At 40.8% G+C, this 18,976-nt stretch overlaps 1 protein-coding gene across 4 annotated transcripts in view; it reads left to right on the top strand.

Moving 5' to 3' along the window:
• The window catches only part of radil2a (Ras association and DIL domains 2a), a 46,541-nt gene that overhangs the window by 25,145 nt on the left and 2,420 nt on the right, over nt 1–18,976 (top strand). For 3 of the 4 annotated variants that reach the window (XM_088340940.1, XM_088340956.1, XM_088340949.1), the window contains exons 12-16: nt 152–296; nt 1,256–1,470; nt 4,009–4,225; nt 18,456–18,574; nt 18,656–18,795. In XM_088340940.1, coding sequence (XP_088197066.1) covers nt 152–296; nt 1,256–1,470; nt 4,009–4,225; nt 18,456–18,574; nt 18,656–18,795 — 836 coding nt within the window. Of the gene's footprint in view, nt 1–151; nt 297–1,255; nt 1,471–4,008; nt 4,226–18,455; nt 18,575–18,655; nt 18,805–18,976 lie in introns of all 4 variants that reach the window. The other variant, XM_088340964.1, reaches the window with a different exon arrangement.

The following is an 18,976-nucleotide window of genomic DNA, read 5'->3' on the forward strand; positions in this document are numbered from 1 at the left end:
GCTCTGTTGCGGTATCATAATGTTCTTGCTTACAAAAGGTTCAAAAACATTTGATCTTTGTCAAACTACATTGTGTTACATATCCATCTAAAAGTTTTTTGTACATTGAGGCTGAAAAGTTTTTTTCTTTTTTACTCTCCCGTGTTTGCAGGCGTCGTGGTCTTCTTTGAGATCAGAGTTTTCCGCTTTAAATGCGGCACAGCTGCAGCACATGCTGACCCAATACAACACGGGTAAGGACCGACCCGTAAGCTGGTCTCCAAGACCGGAACATGCAGAAGATGCCTGCAGGAAAGGTTGGTCCACACATAGACACACATTGCAGGTGTTTGAGAACAGTGTCTTGTCATATGAGTTGACAATTGCACTTATTGTATGGAGGACCGATCCGGCCATAAGAAATAAATGAATAAATAAAATACACTCAAAATAGATGCATTATAAATAAATAAACAAATGAATATAATTACGTAATACCTAATTATTTGACATAAATGCATTTTATTGATTTATTTATGAACTTTGTCTTTTATTTTGTAATTTATTAATTTCAGTATTTATTTTCTCATTTACTTTGTCATGTATTTTGTCCTTTTATCTGATCTCTTCACCTATTGGTTAAAATGCATTGTAGTTGGGAGGTGCTCTTGTAAATCAATCAATAGGGGAAAAGCTCAGCCAGTTTGACCTGCGCCCTCATTTGAGTAACATTTTGTTGTGACAAAATACACGACAAAATATGTAACGAAATATACCACAAAATACACGACATAACTTCAACTTCAGCTTTATTGTCAAATATGCTATATTCACAACATACAGCACAGATTAAATGACCTTCTCTTCCCCGCATGCAAACATACAATAAATAAGACTCAATACAAATAACAAATAGCAGCAAGGTAAACAAGAAAAGTATGCATATAAAAATCTAAGAAATGTATAAGGTTTAAAAAAAAAAGTTCAAAGTATAGCCTGAATCTTAATGAAATATTGAAATAAAATAAATGAGAACCAAATGAGAACAGGCAAAAATATATCAATAAATTGCATTTGTGTCATATATTTCGGTTTTATGTTTTTGTTTCTGTACTTTCTCCTCCTTTCATTGTCAAATATTATAATAAAGTTTATGTATGTATGGATGGATCGATGGATGGATGGATGGACGGACTAATGGAGCATTGTTTGTCACGAGTTTGAGGACTGATGCAACTTGCACTCAGGATGTGTCTGTGTCTGTGTGTGCTTGCAGCGGACATTTTGGAAAGCTTTGACCATCACCCTCCGCTTATCCTGCCAAGCAGAAGTTTCATTTTGGACCAAGCCCACTCGGATCCTGCCCTCCTGGAGCAGCTGGCCCACTTGCAGCGGATTGTCAACCAGTCCTCTCCCAGGAAAGGTCTAAACCCTGCAGCAAAGGAGCAGTTCAAGGAGGTCAAGGATGACGAGGAGGTCAAGGATGAGGAGGTAACCAGTAAACACAGTCAGCCCTTCATCTGTACTTTAGAAATCTTTTTCTATATTGCCTCCATGAACAAGTTGTGTTCATGAACTAGTCAAGTAGGACAGGTCCTTACTTGTAGTGGAACACTTTTGCATACGAGCTGGACATGTTTCTTCTACTGGTGAAGCAAAAACAACTACACTCTACTAGCAACACTAATGACAGTGGAAAATTCCGATTTTTAAGCGCTTCACGTGTAATAGTGGGAGTTTAGGAAGCATTTAAAGCTGTGGTCAGCTACCACCAAACCGCGCATCATGGGTCATTTAGTATTGGGTTGCACGTAAAGAAAAATAAACTGCCTTCGTTTTCACTTATACCGAATTTATTCCCATAATTATGGGAAATAGTTCAGCCAAAACAATGTTGTACAATGTGGCACCGGGAGTAAAAATAGTGTGATGATAACATGAAATCTTATCCTTTTTCTATGTTGTTTGGATCCCTAATATGTTTACAGTGCATTTTGGCTTATTATTTTCCTTATTATATTTATTGTTATTATTAATTTTATGATTATTATTAATAGTGATACAAAGGCTATTACTAGGATGGTCCGTGGGACAATAAAAGGTTGCCAACCACAATATTAAGGACTTGTATCTGTTGATTTTGTGCTCTTTCACTAAAAAGCCGACATCATTTGCATTAATACAACTACGGTATATGCTTTCAACACAATGGCTCTCCTCATAAAATGAAATAAGACAATTCACACCCTGACATAAGACGCTCTGTGGTTTAAAATGAAGCTTCTCGCAGGCTGAGCACCCATGTGCTCGACTCGTATAATGACTCATATTCGGCACTTTTAAATATTCAAAGTAAAAGGCCTGGCGTCTGATTGTTAATTTATGTTTCATTTGAGTTTCAGCTGTCATTTGACTTCTGTATCGCAGACGAGCGGGACGCTTTTCACACTGCTTACATGTAATATTCTGTTACAAGGATTTGTTTTTCTGAAGGAATTCTTGTGATTCGGACGCTCAACAAGAAGGGACCGAGATAAAATCAGAGTTTTTATGGTCGGGTTTTTTTCTTCCTGTTTTACTTGACAGACTATATGCTACCAGGATAATGAAAAATAATGAAAAATATGGAAAAAACGTGTCCTGAAATTGCTTTTCTATCTGGCTACGTCTTGGACCCATGGACCAATGGAGAAGAATTCCCCTCAACTGCTATAATTCCTACACTTCAAACTTGAGGAGAAAACTCCTGACAGTTGGATGAACAGAGGGAAAAAAAATTAATGTCAATATAATGTTTGACATCTAAGTACCGTAAATTCCTGACTATAAGCCGCTACTTTTTTCCCCAAATGTTCAGCCCTGCTGCTTATTCAGTGAAGCGGCTAATTTATGGGACGGCCACCAGCGGCGCTGGAGTATAATAGGTAAGATTAAGACCAGTAGAATATGTGCGCCAAGGAAGAATGCAACCTCCAAGTTTAAGCATACATTGTCTGTAAAGTTAAGGTTCATCCCGATAATAAGGAAGACGCCCTTGATGGCAATAATTGTGAGGAGGAAGTTGAGGACGAGCTTCCGTGAAATTCACGATTACGATATGCTTTATTTTGGCAGGCACGTTTGATACATTGCGAGTGTGATCCTACTAGCGTGTTGGTACCTTTCAAAGGCACAGTTTGGGATGAAAGTTATATTATTATTATTAAAGCTTTGAAAACTCTTTCGGGGTACCGTCTTTCTTTGTAAATATGTGTAACCATGTATAATATGTATTTGCAACTGTATATTTTTGTAATGTATTTATTTTAGAGATTTATTCTGTTATGTGTTCTACGGACCAATCAAAAAGAAGGGTCGGAGCAAACACGGGCTGACGGGAATTGGGGTAAAGCTGAGTTACCGGTAGATCTGTCTGTTGTCGCTGCGGACAATAGTGGATGTATATTTTTCCCACCCTTAACTTTGGAAATATACATTTTGTTTCCTTGGATTACTTTCGACGGGACCCGGACTTTACAAGTCTGCATCATACCTTAATTACGGGTATCATTTTTTGTGTCTACCAACTGCCATTTCCAAATTGTGCACTATCCATGTGTTTACAATCATCAAACTTACAGCCTGGACTGAGTAAAACGTGTGATTGAGTCACAAGAATTGATGCAGGGGTACGGGGCTTATACATGGGTGCGGCTTATGTAAGCACAAAAGTAGCAAATCACCTTAAGTGTGGTGGGTGCGGCTTATAATCAGGTGCGCCCTATAGTCCGGAATTTATGGTACATCTTTGAAATTTTCAAATTAGCTTCACTTAATAAACTAACTGTATCACTATCATGAGCAAAAAAAACAAACTGAAAAACAAACTTCCACTGAACGGTCACAACGTAGTACACGATCGTAGTCGTTTTCACAAGACTGGTACGGGAATGGTTGAGGTTTGGTACTAACACATTGCTGAAGCCATAAGACAAACGCTCACACGTCTTTGCATCCCTCTGATCAGTTCTGACAATGTTGCCTTCTCAGAGCGAGGACATGTCAGCATCGTCCACACCATCCTCCCCACCCTGCGAGCCGACAAATATTGCGGCTGACCTAAACTTGAGTGAGGAGGTTGCCAACAGGAACCAGAAGCACGTGGATGACCACAACCGCAGCATTCCTTTAGACCGGTCCCGTCTCCTCCAGCCTCCTAGTACCATACAAGAAAACCAGATGGACGCTCCGCTTCAACACAACGATGGTAACAAGCACAAGAAAAGACACATTTTTTTCAACATTTGTTCTGGGGCACACTAAGTTTTCATTTTGGCAAAAAAAGCATGGTATTAAGATAGGTCGAAGCAAGAAACATTTTCTCCCTTGTATCAATGCAGTACAGGTACATGGAATATGCATTTAACATTTATTTTGTTTGATGAAGCTGTTAAAGATTGCCGAGGGGCGGCAGTAGCTCAGGAGGTAGAGCGATCGTTTTAGGATTAAGGGATCCCAGTTCGAATCCCGGCTTGTCCGTGTTACATGTCGAAGTGTCCTTGGGTAGGACACTGAACCCCCAATACCCCCAATAAGCAGGTTAGTGCCTTACATGGCTGCACAGATCACGGCCGCTATTGCGAAATGTGAGGCACATCAAAATACCGCATTTAGGACACAACGTCAGGGGAACCCGTGTATTTTTACCTACATGCACTGTAACTTTGACTTGAGTCGCTTCTTAATTTGTAATTTTGAGCCCTCATTTTTGTGCGCTGGCTAGATTTTCTTGTGCGCTGAGAATGTGCGAGCAGTGCGCAATTGCGCACGTGCGCAGCTTAGGGGGAACACTGGTCGTGACCAGAACAGCATTCTGTCATGGTTGCCATGGCGCCTAAATTGCCGCGCCTGTGTGTGTCACGGTTGCCGTGGTACCCAATTGGCCCCACCTGTGTGTGTCAGGTTGCCATGGTGCCCAATTGCCAGCTGCTGCTCGTTGAGAGATTGACTTTGCTCAGCGCTCCCTTGCTTCAGGGTCAGCCCTTCAAACAAACTTCTGCCCCACAAGACGTGGGTTCTGACTCGGTCCTGATTTCCTGTAGATATCTTCAGTCCGGTATTGTTCCCGTTTATGTTTGTCCTGTTTTATTTCGGGTTCCAGTTTTGTTTCCGTCTATTTTGGTCCTGTTTATTATTTTCTCCAGTTTTCGTTCCCGTCTAGTTTCTCCTGTTAGTTATCGACATCCTGATTTGTAGTCAATCCTGTCTGTCCCTTCCTGTCCGTAATCGACTTCATCTGTCCGATATCAACTCAGGCTATTGGAATCGGTCTCGTCGGTCTCTGGCTTACTGTCCTCCCATGCCAGACCGGCCTCCTAACGTGCACGACTCCCCATTTCCCGTAAAATTAAAGGCTTGTGTGAGAACGTCACGTGATTGGGTCCTGTATCTTTTCTGGTTCTGACACATTCGTAAAAGCAAGATTAAAGAGAGATCCTACTTTCAACGTTTTAGGGCACCTCAAATGACGCACATAACCGTTAAGGTTAAATAAATAAATAAATAAACCCATCAATCAATGAAACTGGTGACGGAATTTAATTTCCAAACATTTTCTCTGGACACTGGGCTTCAGGATTTTTAATGAAAATAAAGTGTGCCTTGGCTTAAAAATGTTGAGGAACACTAAAGGATGCATGTTTCCTTACGCCATGACAGACACTCAAATACTTTTACTTGCATATTCATTACACTTTTTTTGGGGGTTAGCGCGTGTGCAGCACAGTTCTGAGGTCATGGGATCAAACCTTCTTGTGTGGAGTTTGCATGTTCTCCCCGTGCTTTCGTGGGTTTCCTCGGGGCACTGCGTTTTCCTTCCACATTCCAAAAGCATGCATGTCAGGTTAATTGGCCGTTCCAAATTGTCCTTAGGTGTGAGTGAGGTTTCTGTCTCTGTGTGCCCTGTGACAGGCCACCAACCAGTTCAGGGTGTCCCCTGCCCACTGCCCAAAGATAGCTGGGATGGGCTCCAACACCCCTGCGACCCTACTGAGGATAAGCGGTGCAGATAATGGATGGATGGATGGATGGATGGATGTTCACCACAAAGAAATACCTTGCTCTAAAGCAGTGGTTCTCAACTGGTCTGACTAAAGGACCCACCATTGCACCCTAATTACAAGCCGTGACCCAATTCAAGAAGAAAAATCCACTTCTCAAATGTATTAAATGAAAGGATTGTGCAGTTTAAGGCAGAGATAAAAGAGTATGTGCAGTATTTTATTTTATTTTTTTCAAAAAAACAAATGACCAACAAAATCAAAACCTCTTTAAGTAGTCAAGTCAAGTCAAGTCATTTTTATTTGTATAGCCCTAAATCACAAAGAGTCTCAAAGGGCTTCACAGATTATTACACTATATTACACAGACTATTTTTCAGCCGACGAGAAGAGTAGGTTATTCATATGCTATGGAGTAGAAGTGAGTTTTAAGCTTAGATTTAAACATTTCCACTAAGGTTGCGGTTCGGATCTCAGGGGGAAGAGCATTCCACAGCACCGGTGCCCGGATGAAGATCGCTCTCGAACCAGCAGAACACTTCTTTGCTCTTGGGATCACCAGAAGACCGGCACTCTCAGATCGTAGGCTTCGGACCGGGACATAGAGGGAAAACAGATCTGAAAGATAAGAGGGAGCAAGTCCATGTATGATTTTGTATAATACTAAGAGAACCTTGAAATCACATCTAAGGCTAACTGGGAGCCAATGCAGGTTAGCCAAAATCGGTGTTATGTGATCGTACTTTTTTGTCCTAGTTAAAAGCCTCGCTGCGGCTCCGTACTCACTCACAAACCAAGATCGCATTTAAGCCGACCCCCTTAAAACTGCTTTAAAATAGCCACATAACAAAATATGCAAACCAAAATATTAATAAAATGTATACTTAAAAAAACTGTATTTATTTATGTGGTTAAAAAAGATTAATATACCTTTAAAAAGCTCAAAATATAACATTTTTAAACCATTAAGTTTACTTTTAAGCAGCGCTTCAATGGCACTCGTACACCATTTTTGCAATTCCTAATCATGTCTTTCTTAAACTCCATCATTATTGTCACTGTTTGTCACGTTTTCTTCCCCTTATCAATAACTTCACTATCACTAACTTTCTTGGAACCCAAATAAAAAGAAATAAATCAATCTAATTCACAATAAATTGAGATATTGTCCTTCTCAAACATAATCGAAATAGCATTTCCGCCTGTTACGTATAGTTCCTCAGTCTTTTTAGCATATTTTGCCAAGGCAAAGGCCACTGACTCACTGAAAAAAGGTCGCATTCCACAATTGGGTACCAACCCACCAGTTGAGAAACACTGCTCTAAACTGACTCCAGGAAAGAGTTGGTGACTTGAGTGTTTTTTTTTTTAACATTTTCCTGCTTGTTGGTATGTTCCAGTACCTCCCATTGACCCCTGCCCCCTTCGCCTATTTTTCTTAAATCTGCTGTGCTGTCTTTTTTATTTTTAGTTCTACCAATTACAATGTTTTTTTCTGGTCAACTTTTATGAGTTCAGGAATGTCTTGCGGGCACGGGAAAATATTTCTGCTTTCACTCTGACTGTTCTGGTAAAATGCACGACTCCGCCTTCACTAAAAATAACTTAATTTCTCAAGTTTAAATGTAGTCCTCCTGTTTCACTACTGTACTGCTGATATGAGCTGTGGGGTGTAGCCCTGGTAGCACGTAACATACATAATGCTATAGTAACTGCAAAATTAAAGCCACATGCGACGCCATGTCCAAGCGTTAAGCATGAAACAGGGTTGGTATGGGTGCTTGAATCCTTGAAAATGCTTGAATTTGAATGTGTTTTTAAGTTTTGAAAAGCATTTGAATTTTGGCAGATGGGCTTGTAAATGCTTGAAATTGTCGCTATGTTTCTTGGCAGTCTGATTGATAGACCGCGCGTTAAATGAAGATGTGTAATAGTGCAAGAATTATGTATAAACTGTAGACATTTATTGGCTTAGGGGACATGCAAAACATATTAACTAGTATTTTTCCAGTGGTAAATTGTAATGGGAAGACCTTCCTGTAACTGAAAATGTAAGCAGCATATTACTGTAATTTACCCAAAATCTATGTGGGAAGAGATTTGTTCCAAAAATATTAACACACTTATTCAGATCCACAAATACTGTAGATTTGCGATTTGCTTAAGATCTAAAATTCTTATGTCTTAAGAAATGCAGACGCAAGATTAAAAATCCCATCTGTAAATCGTAGCTTTATTTGTGGATCTGCAAAATACATGATTCTCACCGCACATTTTTTTAATGGTCCCGGAGAAATAGAACAATTGGTCCTAAAAAGGACAGTCTGTAATATTTAGTGCCTTGTAGTGGTACCATAATTCAGTAAAGAAAGCATTGATTTGAATACCAGGCAAAAATCCATGAAGGAATTTGTATTTCTTTTAACCAGTGGAGTCCCTACTTTTTCCCCGCAATGATTGTCAGACATCCAGTGCCATCTAGTGGTCAAATATTACACATTGGGGCTTTAGGGGTGGGATTTTTAGTTTGAGGTGTTCTTAAAATTAAAGATTTTCTCTATTAAGTATGTATTAACAACGCCCAACTGAGATCAAAGAGCCTTTATTTATTTTTTTCACCGCGCCGGTCTGCTCTTATCCTATTTTTATCATAGAAGTTCTGGCCTCACAGCGCATTAGGCTGTATGAAAGGAGGTGGAAAAGGGTGGTGGTGAAAGAGGATTTTGCGCACGTGCTGGTTGTTTTCATTTATTCGAGGATGAAAACGGTGAAAGTAAGAAAAGGACTGTTTAAAATACAGTCCAAATACCAACCCAAACCCGTAAAAGATGAAGGGAGAAGATGTTTATTCGAGAGCATCTACATACCTGTCAACCTCCACAGCTCCATGCCCGTACAAACTGTCGTATTTTCCCGTACAAAATACAAAATAATCGTACACCATTTGGTTTTTTTTTTTTTTTTTCGGAATGATTTATGATGGGAAATCCCCAGGCGGCAGACGCATGCAATTGACAAAGTTGCGTTTTTCTGTACAGACTTCATTGTACGTCGTACTCGTCTTAAAATGCATAAAAAACGTACTTTGTACGGCAAAACCGTACAGGTTGACAGGTATCTATCTAAGAGATTGTCTCTTAGACACATACAGCTTGACCGAGGCTGCAATTAATGATGTCAGCAAGTTGTATTTTGGGAGGGGGGGGGGATATTTTTCATAAAAGGTTGAGTACAAGGTAATTGTTTTTTTCAGCTGCTACTGTTCAAGGAATAATATACAACAACAAACCATATTACAACTTATAGGGACAGTGTACATTATTTGACCATTAGTCGTTGCTGTGTTGTGTGAGCAACCCAAAACAAGGAAGGAAGAATACAAACTATGGAGAGTCAAAGTGACCAAATTACTTCTCATTTTTTGCCCAGTCTTTTTGAGTTTAGTGATCACCCGTAGCTCCAAGGTTGTGGACGATGTTTTCAGCTCCCTTTACGTAAAGCTCATGTTATCCAAAATAATTGCTAATATCTTGGTCAATGAGTATTTTAAGTTGCAAATGTTTATGTTATAGTTCATGTATTTTTGCTCATTATTCAAATCACTAGTTTTTTTCTTTTATGAATTGAACTTTTTTTTTACTGGTAGGTGGTGCTTAATATTACACACTGTCCATTTAAGGTATATCGTAATATTCTGACCTCCCCCACTTACACACTGGCGCGTTGATGCCCCCCCCCCCCCCCCCCTGCAGTGCTTCCTTAAGGCACTTAGGGTTAACTTGAGCTGAAGCAGATGTCTAAACTCTCATTGGCTTATTTAATTCTCCTCAATGCGCTTTTGTTTGCATTTATCAATCACTTTTTGAGATAAGAGAAATAACTGTACTAAAAGTAGATTATTTTTTTCATTTACTTTTTTCTTCTGTGCAGTGGTACGTCTTTATATGAGCACATCTAAACAAGTGATTTCAATATTCAAATTTTATTTGCAGCATTAATGGTGCCTGCTAAATGAAGGAAAATCCAGGTCAGTCCCAGGGGCTACCACTAAAAACGGTCGAGACCGCTCACTGCCAGCACCAGCTGGTTCCAGTTTGTGCATGCAAACTACTACTGGCAACAAAATAAAAATTGTGCTGTTAATTTTTTTTCCGTATTTTTATTTAAAGTTTCAGTATTTGGAATTAGAAGTGTAAAGTGCTTAGGCATCATCCACACAGTCTCTTGATCTCACACCTTTCAATCTCAGCAAACTGCTCCTCGTATTAAAGGTTGCAATTCCCCTTATCAAGCGATATTAAACCTTACAAACACAACGCGGCATTTATTTACTCACAGCAAGACAGACTATGAGAATACCGCTACAATAATGGCAGTCTATGATGACATTGTCGTCTGCTTCCATTGACTGAGACGATGGGCAAGAATAGATTGTTAAAATTTTTTTTTTTTTCAAAATGCCCGTATAAAAATTGTTATGCGGCGTTCCCAATTTGAAATGATCAAAATACAGTTAAAAGAGAACACAGGTAAAACATTTCAGTTGGCATGTATGCGATATCCTTTACTGTTTAAACTAATGGATTTTGAACTTGCAAAGGGGGCTTTAAGATAAAAGATTTCCGTCCCTTCCAAAAGCCCTCCTCCAAGCCCCCTCTTTGCATTAAATCTTCAAGGTTAAAAAACAAAATAGGTCAGACGTAAAGGGTATGGGTATCAAAGAACAGCAACATGAGTGGCCTATAGTGACAATGATGCAATAGTCAAGACAACAAAAACTGTGAGTCAAAATAAGGAACTGGCATTCTATTAAATCTTCTATGCATTTGTCCAAAAATATAAACAGAATTAACTTGTCACTGACACTCACCCACTCAACCACCTTAACACGCACCAGCGCACACATTTGTCATGGCACTCATAATAAACTTGCATTTTGTTTTGGTAATATAATTGGATTTATTTTACTACTATGTTTTATTTTGAGATTATTTAAATGTGTTTTAGTGATCAGGATGATGTGTTTTATAGCTATTCGGGGGGATTATCGGGTTGGGCCTTAAAATGTCAATCGTGACGTTTGGGTTCGTGCCGGGTCGGGCTTCTCTCTCGCTGACTTTTAAAAAAATTATCCACTCTCTGTTTCTTTTTCTTTGTGTCGGCCACACACAAGAGAGGGACTGAATCCATCACACGGATCCTCGACTGCACGGCAGAAAAAAAGAAACAAAGAACTATGACGGTTGGATAATTTAGATGTGTGTCTGGTCGTAAAAGTCAATGTTTCGTTTCACTTAAAAAGATTTAGGATCATTCAACACTGTTCATGAGTGTTACTTTGCATTTGTGACATTACATTTTGTGGTTAGCAGAAATACTATAACAAATGAAGCTAGGCTGATCATTATTGCATTCGACTCAATTCAGCTGAAATTAGGTCTAATATTGGTTGATGATAACAAAGTCATGGTTTTGGATGGTAAAATAGTAGTGGTTGAGTAAAAGAAGAGCAAGGAGGAAGCAACAGTGGTTTTAGCAAACAAATGGACTGAACCTTTTCAAGGCAGTGGAGCATTTTCTATGCTGCGTTATTCACATTTCTCATCATATTTAAGCATATCATGTCCTCTATTAGGGACAATGGTTGGTCAGTTGGATCCTTTAACCACTAGCGTCGCAGCCTGGTGGCGCCCATCGTTCTCCTCTTTAAGGAATATACAGTTTTAAAAATGCTACAATTTTTGGAGGTGCTTGGGTTGAATTTGGCACATGCTTGAGCACCCACAAAAATGGGCTGGTTACACCCATGATTTAAAAACAAGTCTGCAAAAGAGAAGCTCAGCCCAAGAAATTTTCTTTTTCGGGGGCTCGGTCCCTTAAATCAAGTTAGTTGGTTGGGCTCGGGCTGGGACGTGCTGTAATACACGCAGGCCCAGGTCGAGTCGGCTGAAATTTCTATGCCCCATATCAACTCCATTATGGCTCAGTTGGATGGTTGTCAGCAGATGAATTAGTTTTTAATGATTTCATATTGGGAAGATTTCCTCTCACACAAGTAATCCGAGCTATCATTAAAATCCTGGAACAAATTAAGCCCATATAAAGAAGTACCCCTGTTATTGTCATTGACTGGGTTTTTTCTCTGTATACTTTTACTAGACCCATATAATAAAGTGTATATTCTAATACCTAATTTAATTGATTCATGATACAAGTGCTGAAACCCGTCTCCGTCGATTATTGTGTGTTCCCATAGTGTGTTGCGGGCTGGCTAAACGTGAGTTGGAAAGTTTGCTAATCTTTTAATCGCAGCCAAGAATGACAGCCAGGCGCTGAGGTCAGGACAGATTTAAACCATGGAGGCAACAGTGGCCGCCCGTCAGGACAATTTACAGTCCATTTGACACGTGGAATCATAATCGGAAGCGTGCGCCTTTGTATGCGCCACCCAAGCTCACTCGACCACTCTCTGTGAGGTTTTTTTGGGGGTGAGGAGGGTCAGCCTGTGTACTTAAAATGCTTGAAAAAAAGCTATGAGGGGGGTGCAGGGGGAATACGACACTCGTCTTTGACTTAGCTTACCTTAAGATGCTTAACTTCAGAAGTGACTACATTTGGCTTTAAAACACCATCACACATTGGGGCTGCAACCAACAACAGTTTTACAATCGACTAGTCAACGATTATTCTAGTTGAATAATCGGATAACTACTGTATTTTTTTTGCCTTCCTTAAATTTAGCATGAAGTTGATTTAATTAGGTGAAAAATGAGAGTAAAAACAAGAAAAATGCAAAATACTTCTTTTATTGAACATGCCTCTTGATTTGTACACAATAAAATATAAATGAAAAGCAATTAGTCGCAGTACTCGGTCAGTAGAGCGATAAATCTATGAATAAACCGCTGTCCATTTTTGAGGCACAGGCAAATAAAAAATTAAAATCGAGTCGACATGTTTTATACCTGTAAACAAAGAACAGGCTAATAAGCAGCAGCATAACAGGAAGTTCAATAAATTGGATGTGTATTTTGTGGAGGACTGTAATTCGTCTGTTATCACACTTAATGAGGATCAGAACCCCCGAGAAACATGAAAATCCGCAAAGTAGTGACGCACCTTCATAAATGCCCACAAAGGGCTCAAAATGACGTCCTTACCGACTGAGTTTACAACTTTTTTTTACAAAATAACAAATAAAGATTTACAAGTAAATACACTTAACACACAATTGCAGTTGTATAAAGGTTCTTTGTTATCACTATAAAAAAGTACAACAAAATTGGACGGCTTCTCCTGTCAGTGTATGTAAGCGATTTAGATAGCATCCACTTAGCTGCACGCTAGCATTAGGGATACTTTGGTTCATCCAGGTTTCTGTGAAGAGTAAAAAACAACCAATGTAACGGTTTCCCATAAGTCCTACCTCCAAGTCATCCGTTTAAAGGGAAATGGATCTGGCATTGGTGAGATACTGGCTCGACAGGGGTGGCTTGTGAGACTTGGTACGTAGCCATTCGCGGTAGGCTGGAAATGCAGGACTTCTATTGCTTTCTCTCCCAACGCCACCTCAGTCTCTTCTGAAACCAGATAATAATCTACGTAGCACCTGCTATTATACCTAGAGCACCTGATTATATTCATGGAGCTATTCCACTCTGCTGAAAAAACGTGTCTGTATGAAATTGACATTAAAATTCAGTATCTCTTATCGTTTTTTTACGACGTCGACTAATCGTTGCATCGCTATGACACATAAGCACGAGTTTTGACAAGAACTTATTACGGTAGTTTTTTATCTAGTGGGAAGTCCATTATCACTGTCAAGCTTGTTTACGTATTTGTCCTCACTCATTACTTTTCAATGAAAACATCAAAGTGTTACTTTTTTTTAACGTTTTCAGTGACGTTTCACCCCTGGTGAAATATATTCTAGGGACGTACCCCCTAACCAGCGCAAAACAATTTTGGTTGAAAAAAAAGACATTATATATTATTCAGCACCACCCAGTGGCAGAAATATTAAAATATGTTTACTTGCATTAATTTGGATAATAAGCAAAAACACATGAAATATCATATGAATATGCATTTTTCTAATTCCCTTAGTTTAGGAAATTTGTATTTGTTTTACGTTACATGAGGTTCACCAAAAGGAGACTGAGATGATTGTGCTTTTTGGTCACTTTGAGTCTCTTTGGTCAGTATTCTTCCTTGTGTTTTGTAGCACTCATGTTCGGATGCACTACACAACACAGCCACATCTCGAAGTCAAATATTGAGTATGTCTCAAATTGAGCCAGTCATTTTTGTCTGATTTCACATATATCTATTGTTTAAGTGGCGTTCCACTTTTTGAGAACAAATCAACAAAATAAAGTCGAGAAAGAATGAAATGATAACTAGTTAAAACTGTCAGACACGAGCAAATATGATGGATTTTCCCATATGTATTCTTTTAAGTCATTAAACTTTGCTTTAACAATCATCCAAAGTTTTGACCCAATAAGTAATGTTTTGTGTTGTTGTCAATCAATTTAGTTCAGGGGTCAACAGTGCGGTGCCCACAGGCCCCAGGGTGCCCAAAAAAGCAGCTGAAATGACCGTGGACAAGTTCCGAAAGTAGCTCACCAGTGCTGGGTCATTGTGATATGCTAGCAAATTGTTTAGTGGTTGACTGAATGTTTAACCTTACTTCCAATATGTTAGTACTTTACTAACATATTGACGACATAGTAATAACAAGTTAAGTTGTTATTTTAGAAATGCATATCAAACTGGGTGCACTAATTAGTAACAAAAAGTTGTTCTCAGCTTGAAAACATTTGGAGAGCCCTGATCTAGGTAGTGTAAGTACCGTAAATTCCGGACTATAGAGCGCACCTGATTATTAGCCGCACCCACCACGTTTTAAGAGGAAAACCGATTTTGTACTTACACAAGCCGCACCTGTATATAAGCCGCATGCGCCCACATTAAAAGAATGTAACACAAACACAAAATTAACCCAGACCCTGCTTTAAGTCCCGTGATTGAAACTGAATGTCCTTCATTAAAAAAGTACACAGTCCAAAAATCACAGCCGGCAAAATGAATGGAAAATGATACCGGTACTTAAGGTTTGATGCAGACCTGCGGTCCGGGTCCCGTTGAAAGTAATCCAAGGAAAAAAGTGTATATTTCCAAAGGTAAGGGTGGGAAAAATATATATCCACTATTGTCTGCAGTGTCCACAAACACTCACCTTTACCGGTCCCCACTTTCCATCACCCCGCGTTTGTTACGCCCCTTCTTTTTAATTGGCCTGTGCAAGACATATCGGAATAAGTGTCCAAAATAAATACATTACAAAAATATACAGTTGCAAATACATATTATACATTGTTACACATATTTACAAAGTAAAACGATACATCGAGAGAGATTTCAAAGCTTTAAAAATAATAATATAACTTTCATCCCAAACGGTGCCTGACAGGGCAGTTAATGGTAGCAACACGCTAGCAACACGCTCGCAACACAGTAAACGGGTCTGTTAAAAAAACATACCGTACTTGTAAAAATCACGGTAAACCGTCCTCATCTTCCTCCTTAGAACTGAAGCCATCAAAGTCGTCTTCCTCAGTGTTGGAAACAAACAGTGTCATATAGACGTCGTCCCACGCTCCCGCAGCCGGACTCGCGCTCATTGTCGCTGGAACTTTCATCCACTCCTGATTCTGTGCCCTCCTCTCCGTCAAGCAGCAGACCGGCTTTTCGGAACCCACTGGTCATGGTGGATTTTTTTGATGCTGCCCCACGCTGTCAGGATCCACTGGCAGACTTGCGAAAAAGTTGCCTTTCGCATGCGGCCAGTTTTAGTGAAGTTGCAGTCTTCCTCGGCGCATATATTCCACCGGTCTAAATCTTACCTTTTGTACTCGAGCGCCGCTGGCGGCCGTTAGAAAAGTTACATAAATTGGCCGCATCACTGAATAAGCTGCAGGGTTGAAAGTTTGGGGGAAAAGTAGCTGCTTATAGTCCGGAATTTACGGTATATTACATTTGTTAGCAACCAGACAAAACTAGTTAGAGCAGGGAGAATCAAATTTCTTGGACACTTTTATTTCTGAACTAAAAATAGAAATCAGTCACATCAGGTCTTAAAAGGTCAACCTAAATCGAAACTCCAAATTTCTTGTGTTTTATTCTGATTACAGTGGGACTTCGCTTACTTCGCGGTTCGACGTTCGCGGCTTCAGAGCTTCGCGGTCTGGCTGGATGGGACGGGACAGGGGGGGCAGCGCGGCGGGGGTCACTCCCGGGCCGCGCGACGGAGCCAGTTCGGCGGACGCGGCGTCACACGGCGCGACGCGAGAAAAGGCGGCGTGCGTGATCGGGCTACCCCCGTAACTGGGGGGAGCACGCTCGTCCGATGACCCCAGTAGCGCGGCGCGATGACAGGCGGCCGTCCGCGCGCGGCGGGCGAAAGGCGGCGGACGTGCGCGGGACCCCCGTAACTGTGTCGGTGTCGTGCGTATCGCGCCCGAAAGTACCTGGGCCGCGGGTTAGGGGCTCGCTCGCGGGAGCGACCGAACGGCACCCGCGGTGCGGCGCATGTATAAACCCTGTCGTGAATTTGTCTCCGATCGGCGGACGGAAAATCGCCCAGCTGTACGACTCTTGGCGGTGGATTACTCGGCTCGTGCGTCGATGAAGAACGCAGCTAGCTGCAAGAACTAATGTGATTTGCAGCTGCGATTGGCTGTCAACCAGTTCCGGGTGTCCCCTGCCCACTGCCCGAAGATGGCTGGGATGGGCTCCAGCCCCCCCGCGACCCTAATAAGGATAAGCGGTGCAGATGATGAGATGAGATTTTTTTTTTTTTTTTTTTTGAAGGGTCGTCGCTACTTCGCAGATTTCCACTTTTTGCGGGTGGTTTTGTTCCCCATTGACCGGGCCTAAAAAATAATGATTAAAAATGAGATGAGATTTTTCTTTTTTTTTTTTTTTCTTTTTGAAGGTGCGCCGCTACTTCGCGGATTTTCACTTATTGCGGGTGGTTTTGGTCCCCATTAACCGCGATAACCGAGGTCCCACTGTATTTTGATGGAATGCTCATTACAGTTGGCCCAATTATCAAATTTGTGTCTGATTATAAGAGTCTCATCTCATTAGCTGTACCGCTTATCCTTATTAGGGTCGCGGGGCTGGAGCTCATCCCAGCCATCTCCGGGCAGTGGGCAGGGGACACCCTCAACTGGTTGCCAGCCAATCGCAGGGCACATGGGGACAGACAACTCACTCGCTCAGTCACACCTAGGGATAATTTGGACCGGCCAATTCACCTGAAATGCATGTCTTTGGAATGTGGGATGAAACCGGAGTGCCCGGAGGAAACCCATGGGGACACCACGGGGAGAACATACAAACTCCGCACAGTATGGCCGGTAGCTGGATTTGAACCCACGCAGGAGGTTCCGACGACCTCAGAACTGTGCTGCACACGCGCTAACCACTGCGCCGCCGTGCTGCCCGATTATAAGAGTACCAATTAAAATATGTTATGTTTTTGTGTGTTAAAGCATTCCAGAATAGCAGCCATGTGACCATTGATTCCAAAAGGGTCACTCAAATGGGCACACGTTGGGTTCGCCTGGACTTCTTCTTGGGAAATTTCTTCTTAGGAATTTGTGTGAAATCCCTATCATTTTGGAGTGTTGTTGTCAATTTTAAAGTGGAGCCGGGGAAGCCTTTGGGCTGTAATCCTGTTGTGTTATTCAGGCCTACTACCGTGTTACATTGTTTTTCAGGCAGATTTTTGGAGAGAAAATTGGCAGACATAAAATTGTTTTCTTATGTGTGTGAGTGTGTGTGTATTAACACTTCCATAAGTCAGTAGAACCTAAACAGATTTCGACTGTGGAAGATAAAGTCTTATCTTCAAAAGGAAACAAACTATGCTGATATTCCAAATGGTTCAAGTACAGCTTCAGTTTTACTTTGTGTGCACCTTTTTAGGTGTTCAAGTAAAAATACCAAGTGACCCTGCAACGGGCTAAGAACCGCTTTAAATTTAGAAATGGCGTTCTTAAATACGATTACGGGGGGAAAAATCTTAAAATTCTCTTTGTCCATTATGATATGTGATTTTTGATGTTTTTGATGCTTGAGAAAAAAACGGAAAAAAATAACACCAGTATGTCAAATTATCTTAAGGCAAAAAACGAATTGTGAATTCACTTGTGAAATGCTCCTGACCAAAGAAGCCGATTCAGCCTTCCATAAAGATCCGATTGACAGCGATTATTCTTGATTGCACCTAACAACAACAAAAAACTGCATCTAACCAAAATCTTAGCCAAGCTCTTCCATAAACCTAATCACACAACAATAGCTGTGCCAATGTCAGTTTGATAGCGTAATTCCTTACAAGAAAAATGTTTTTTTAATGTGCAGACAGCGGGTGTGCTATCGGAGAAGAAGAAGCAGAAGAAGAAGAAGATCACGATGACGTGTTTACAGTGGAGATCCAGCGCGGTCCTCACGGCCTCGGCTTGGCGCTGGTGGACGGGATGGTATTGCTTCTTTTGGGCAAATTGTAGCTTTACTTGTACTCTAAAAAACGTGCATGAGCGCTCTTTGTTTTGTGTGTGCAGAAGACGGCACTGAGGATGAGAGGAATTTACGTCAAATCGCTGGTCCCTGACTCGCCCGCCGCTCTGTGCGGTCGCCTTAAGACGGGAGATCGAATCCTTGCCGTCAACGGTGTCAGTCTGGTTGGATTGGAATACAGTGTGTAAGTTAAGTGAGTGTGTTTGCGGAAAAGGTAGCAACAGAAAAATAGGATTGTTGCTGTTTTATTTAGCCATAATATATAGCAAATATGTTCATCTGGAACCCTCTAGCGTCAGTCCAAAGAATCGGTTAATTAAATATTCTTTTGCTAATTTAAAAGGGGCATTTTTTATTATTTAGCA

Source organism: Urocampus carinirostris, chromosome 1 (assembly GCF_059441175.1).
Source record: "Urocampus carinirostris isolate Australia breed hairy pipefish chromosome 1, RoL_Ucar_1.0, whole genome shotgun sequence".
NCBI lineage: Eukaryota > Metazoa > Chordata > Actinopteri > Syngnathiformes > Syngnathidae > Urocampus > Urocampus carinirostris.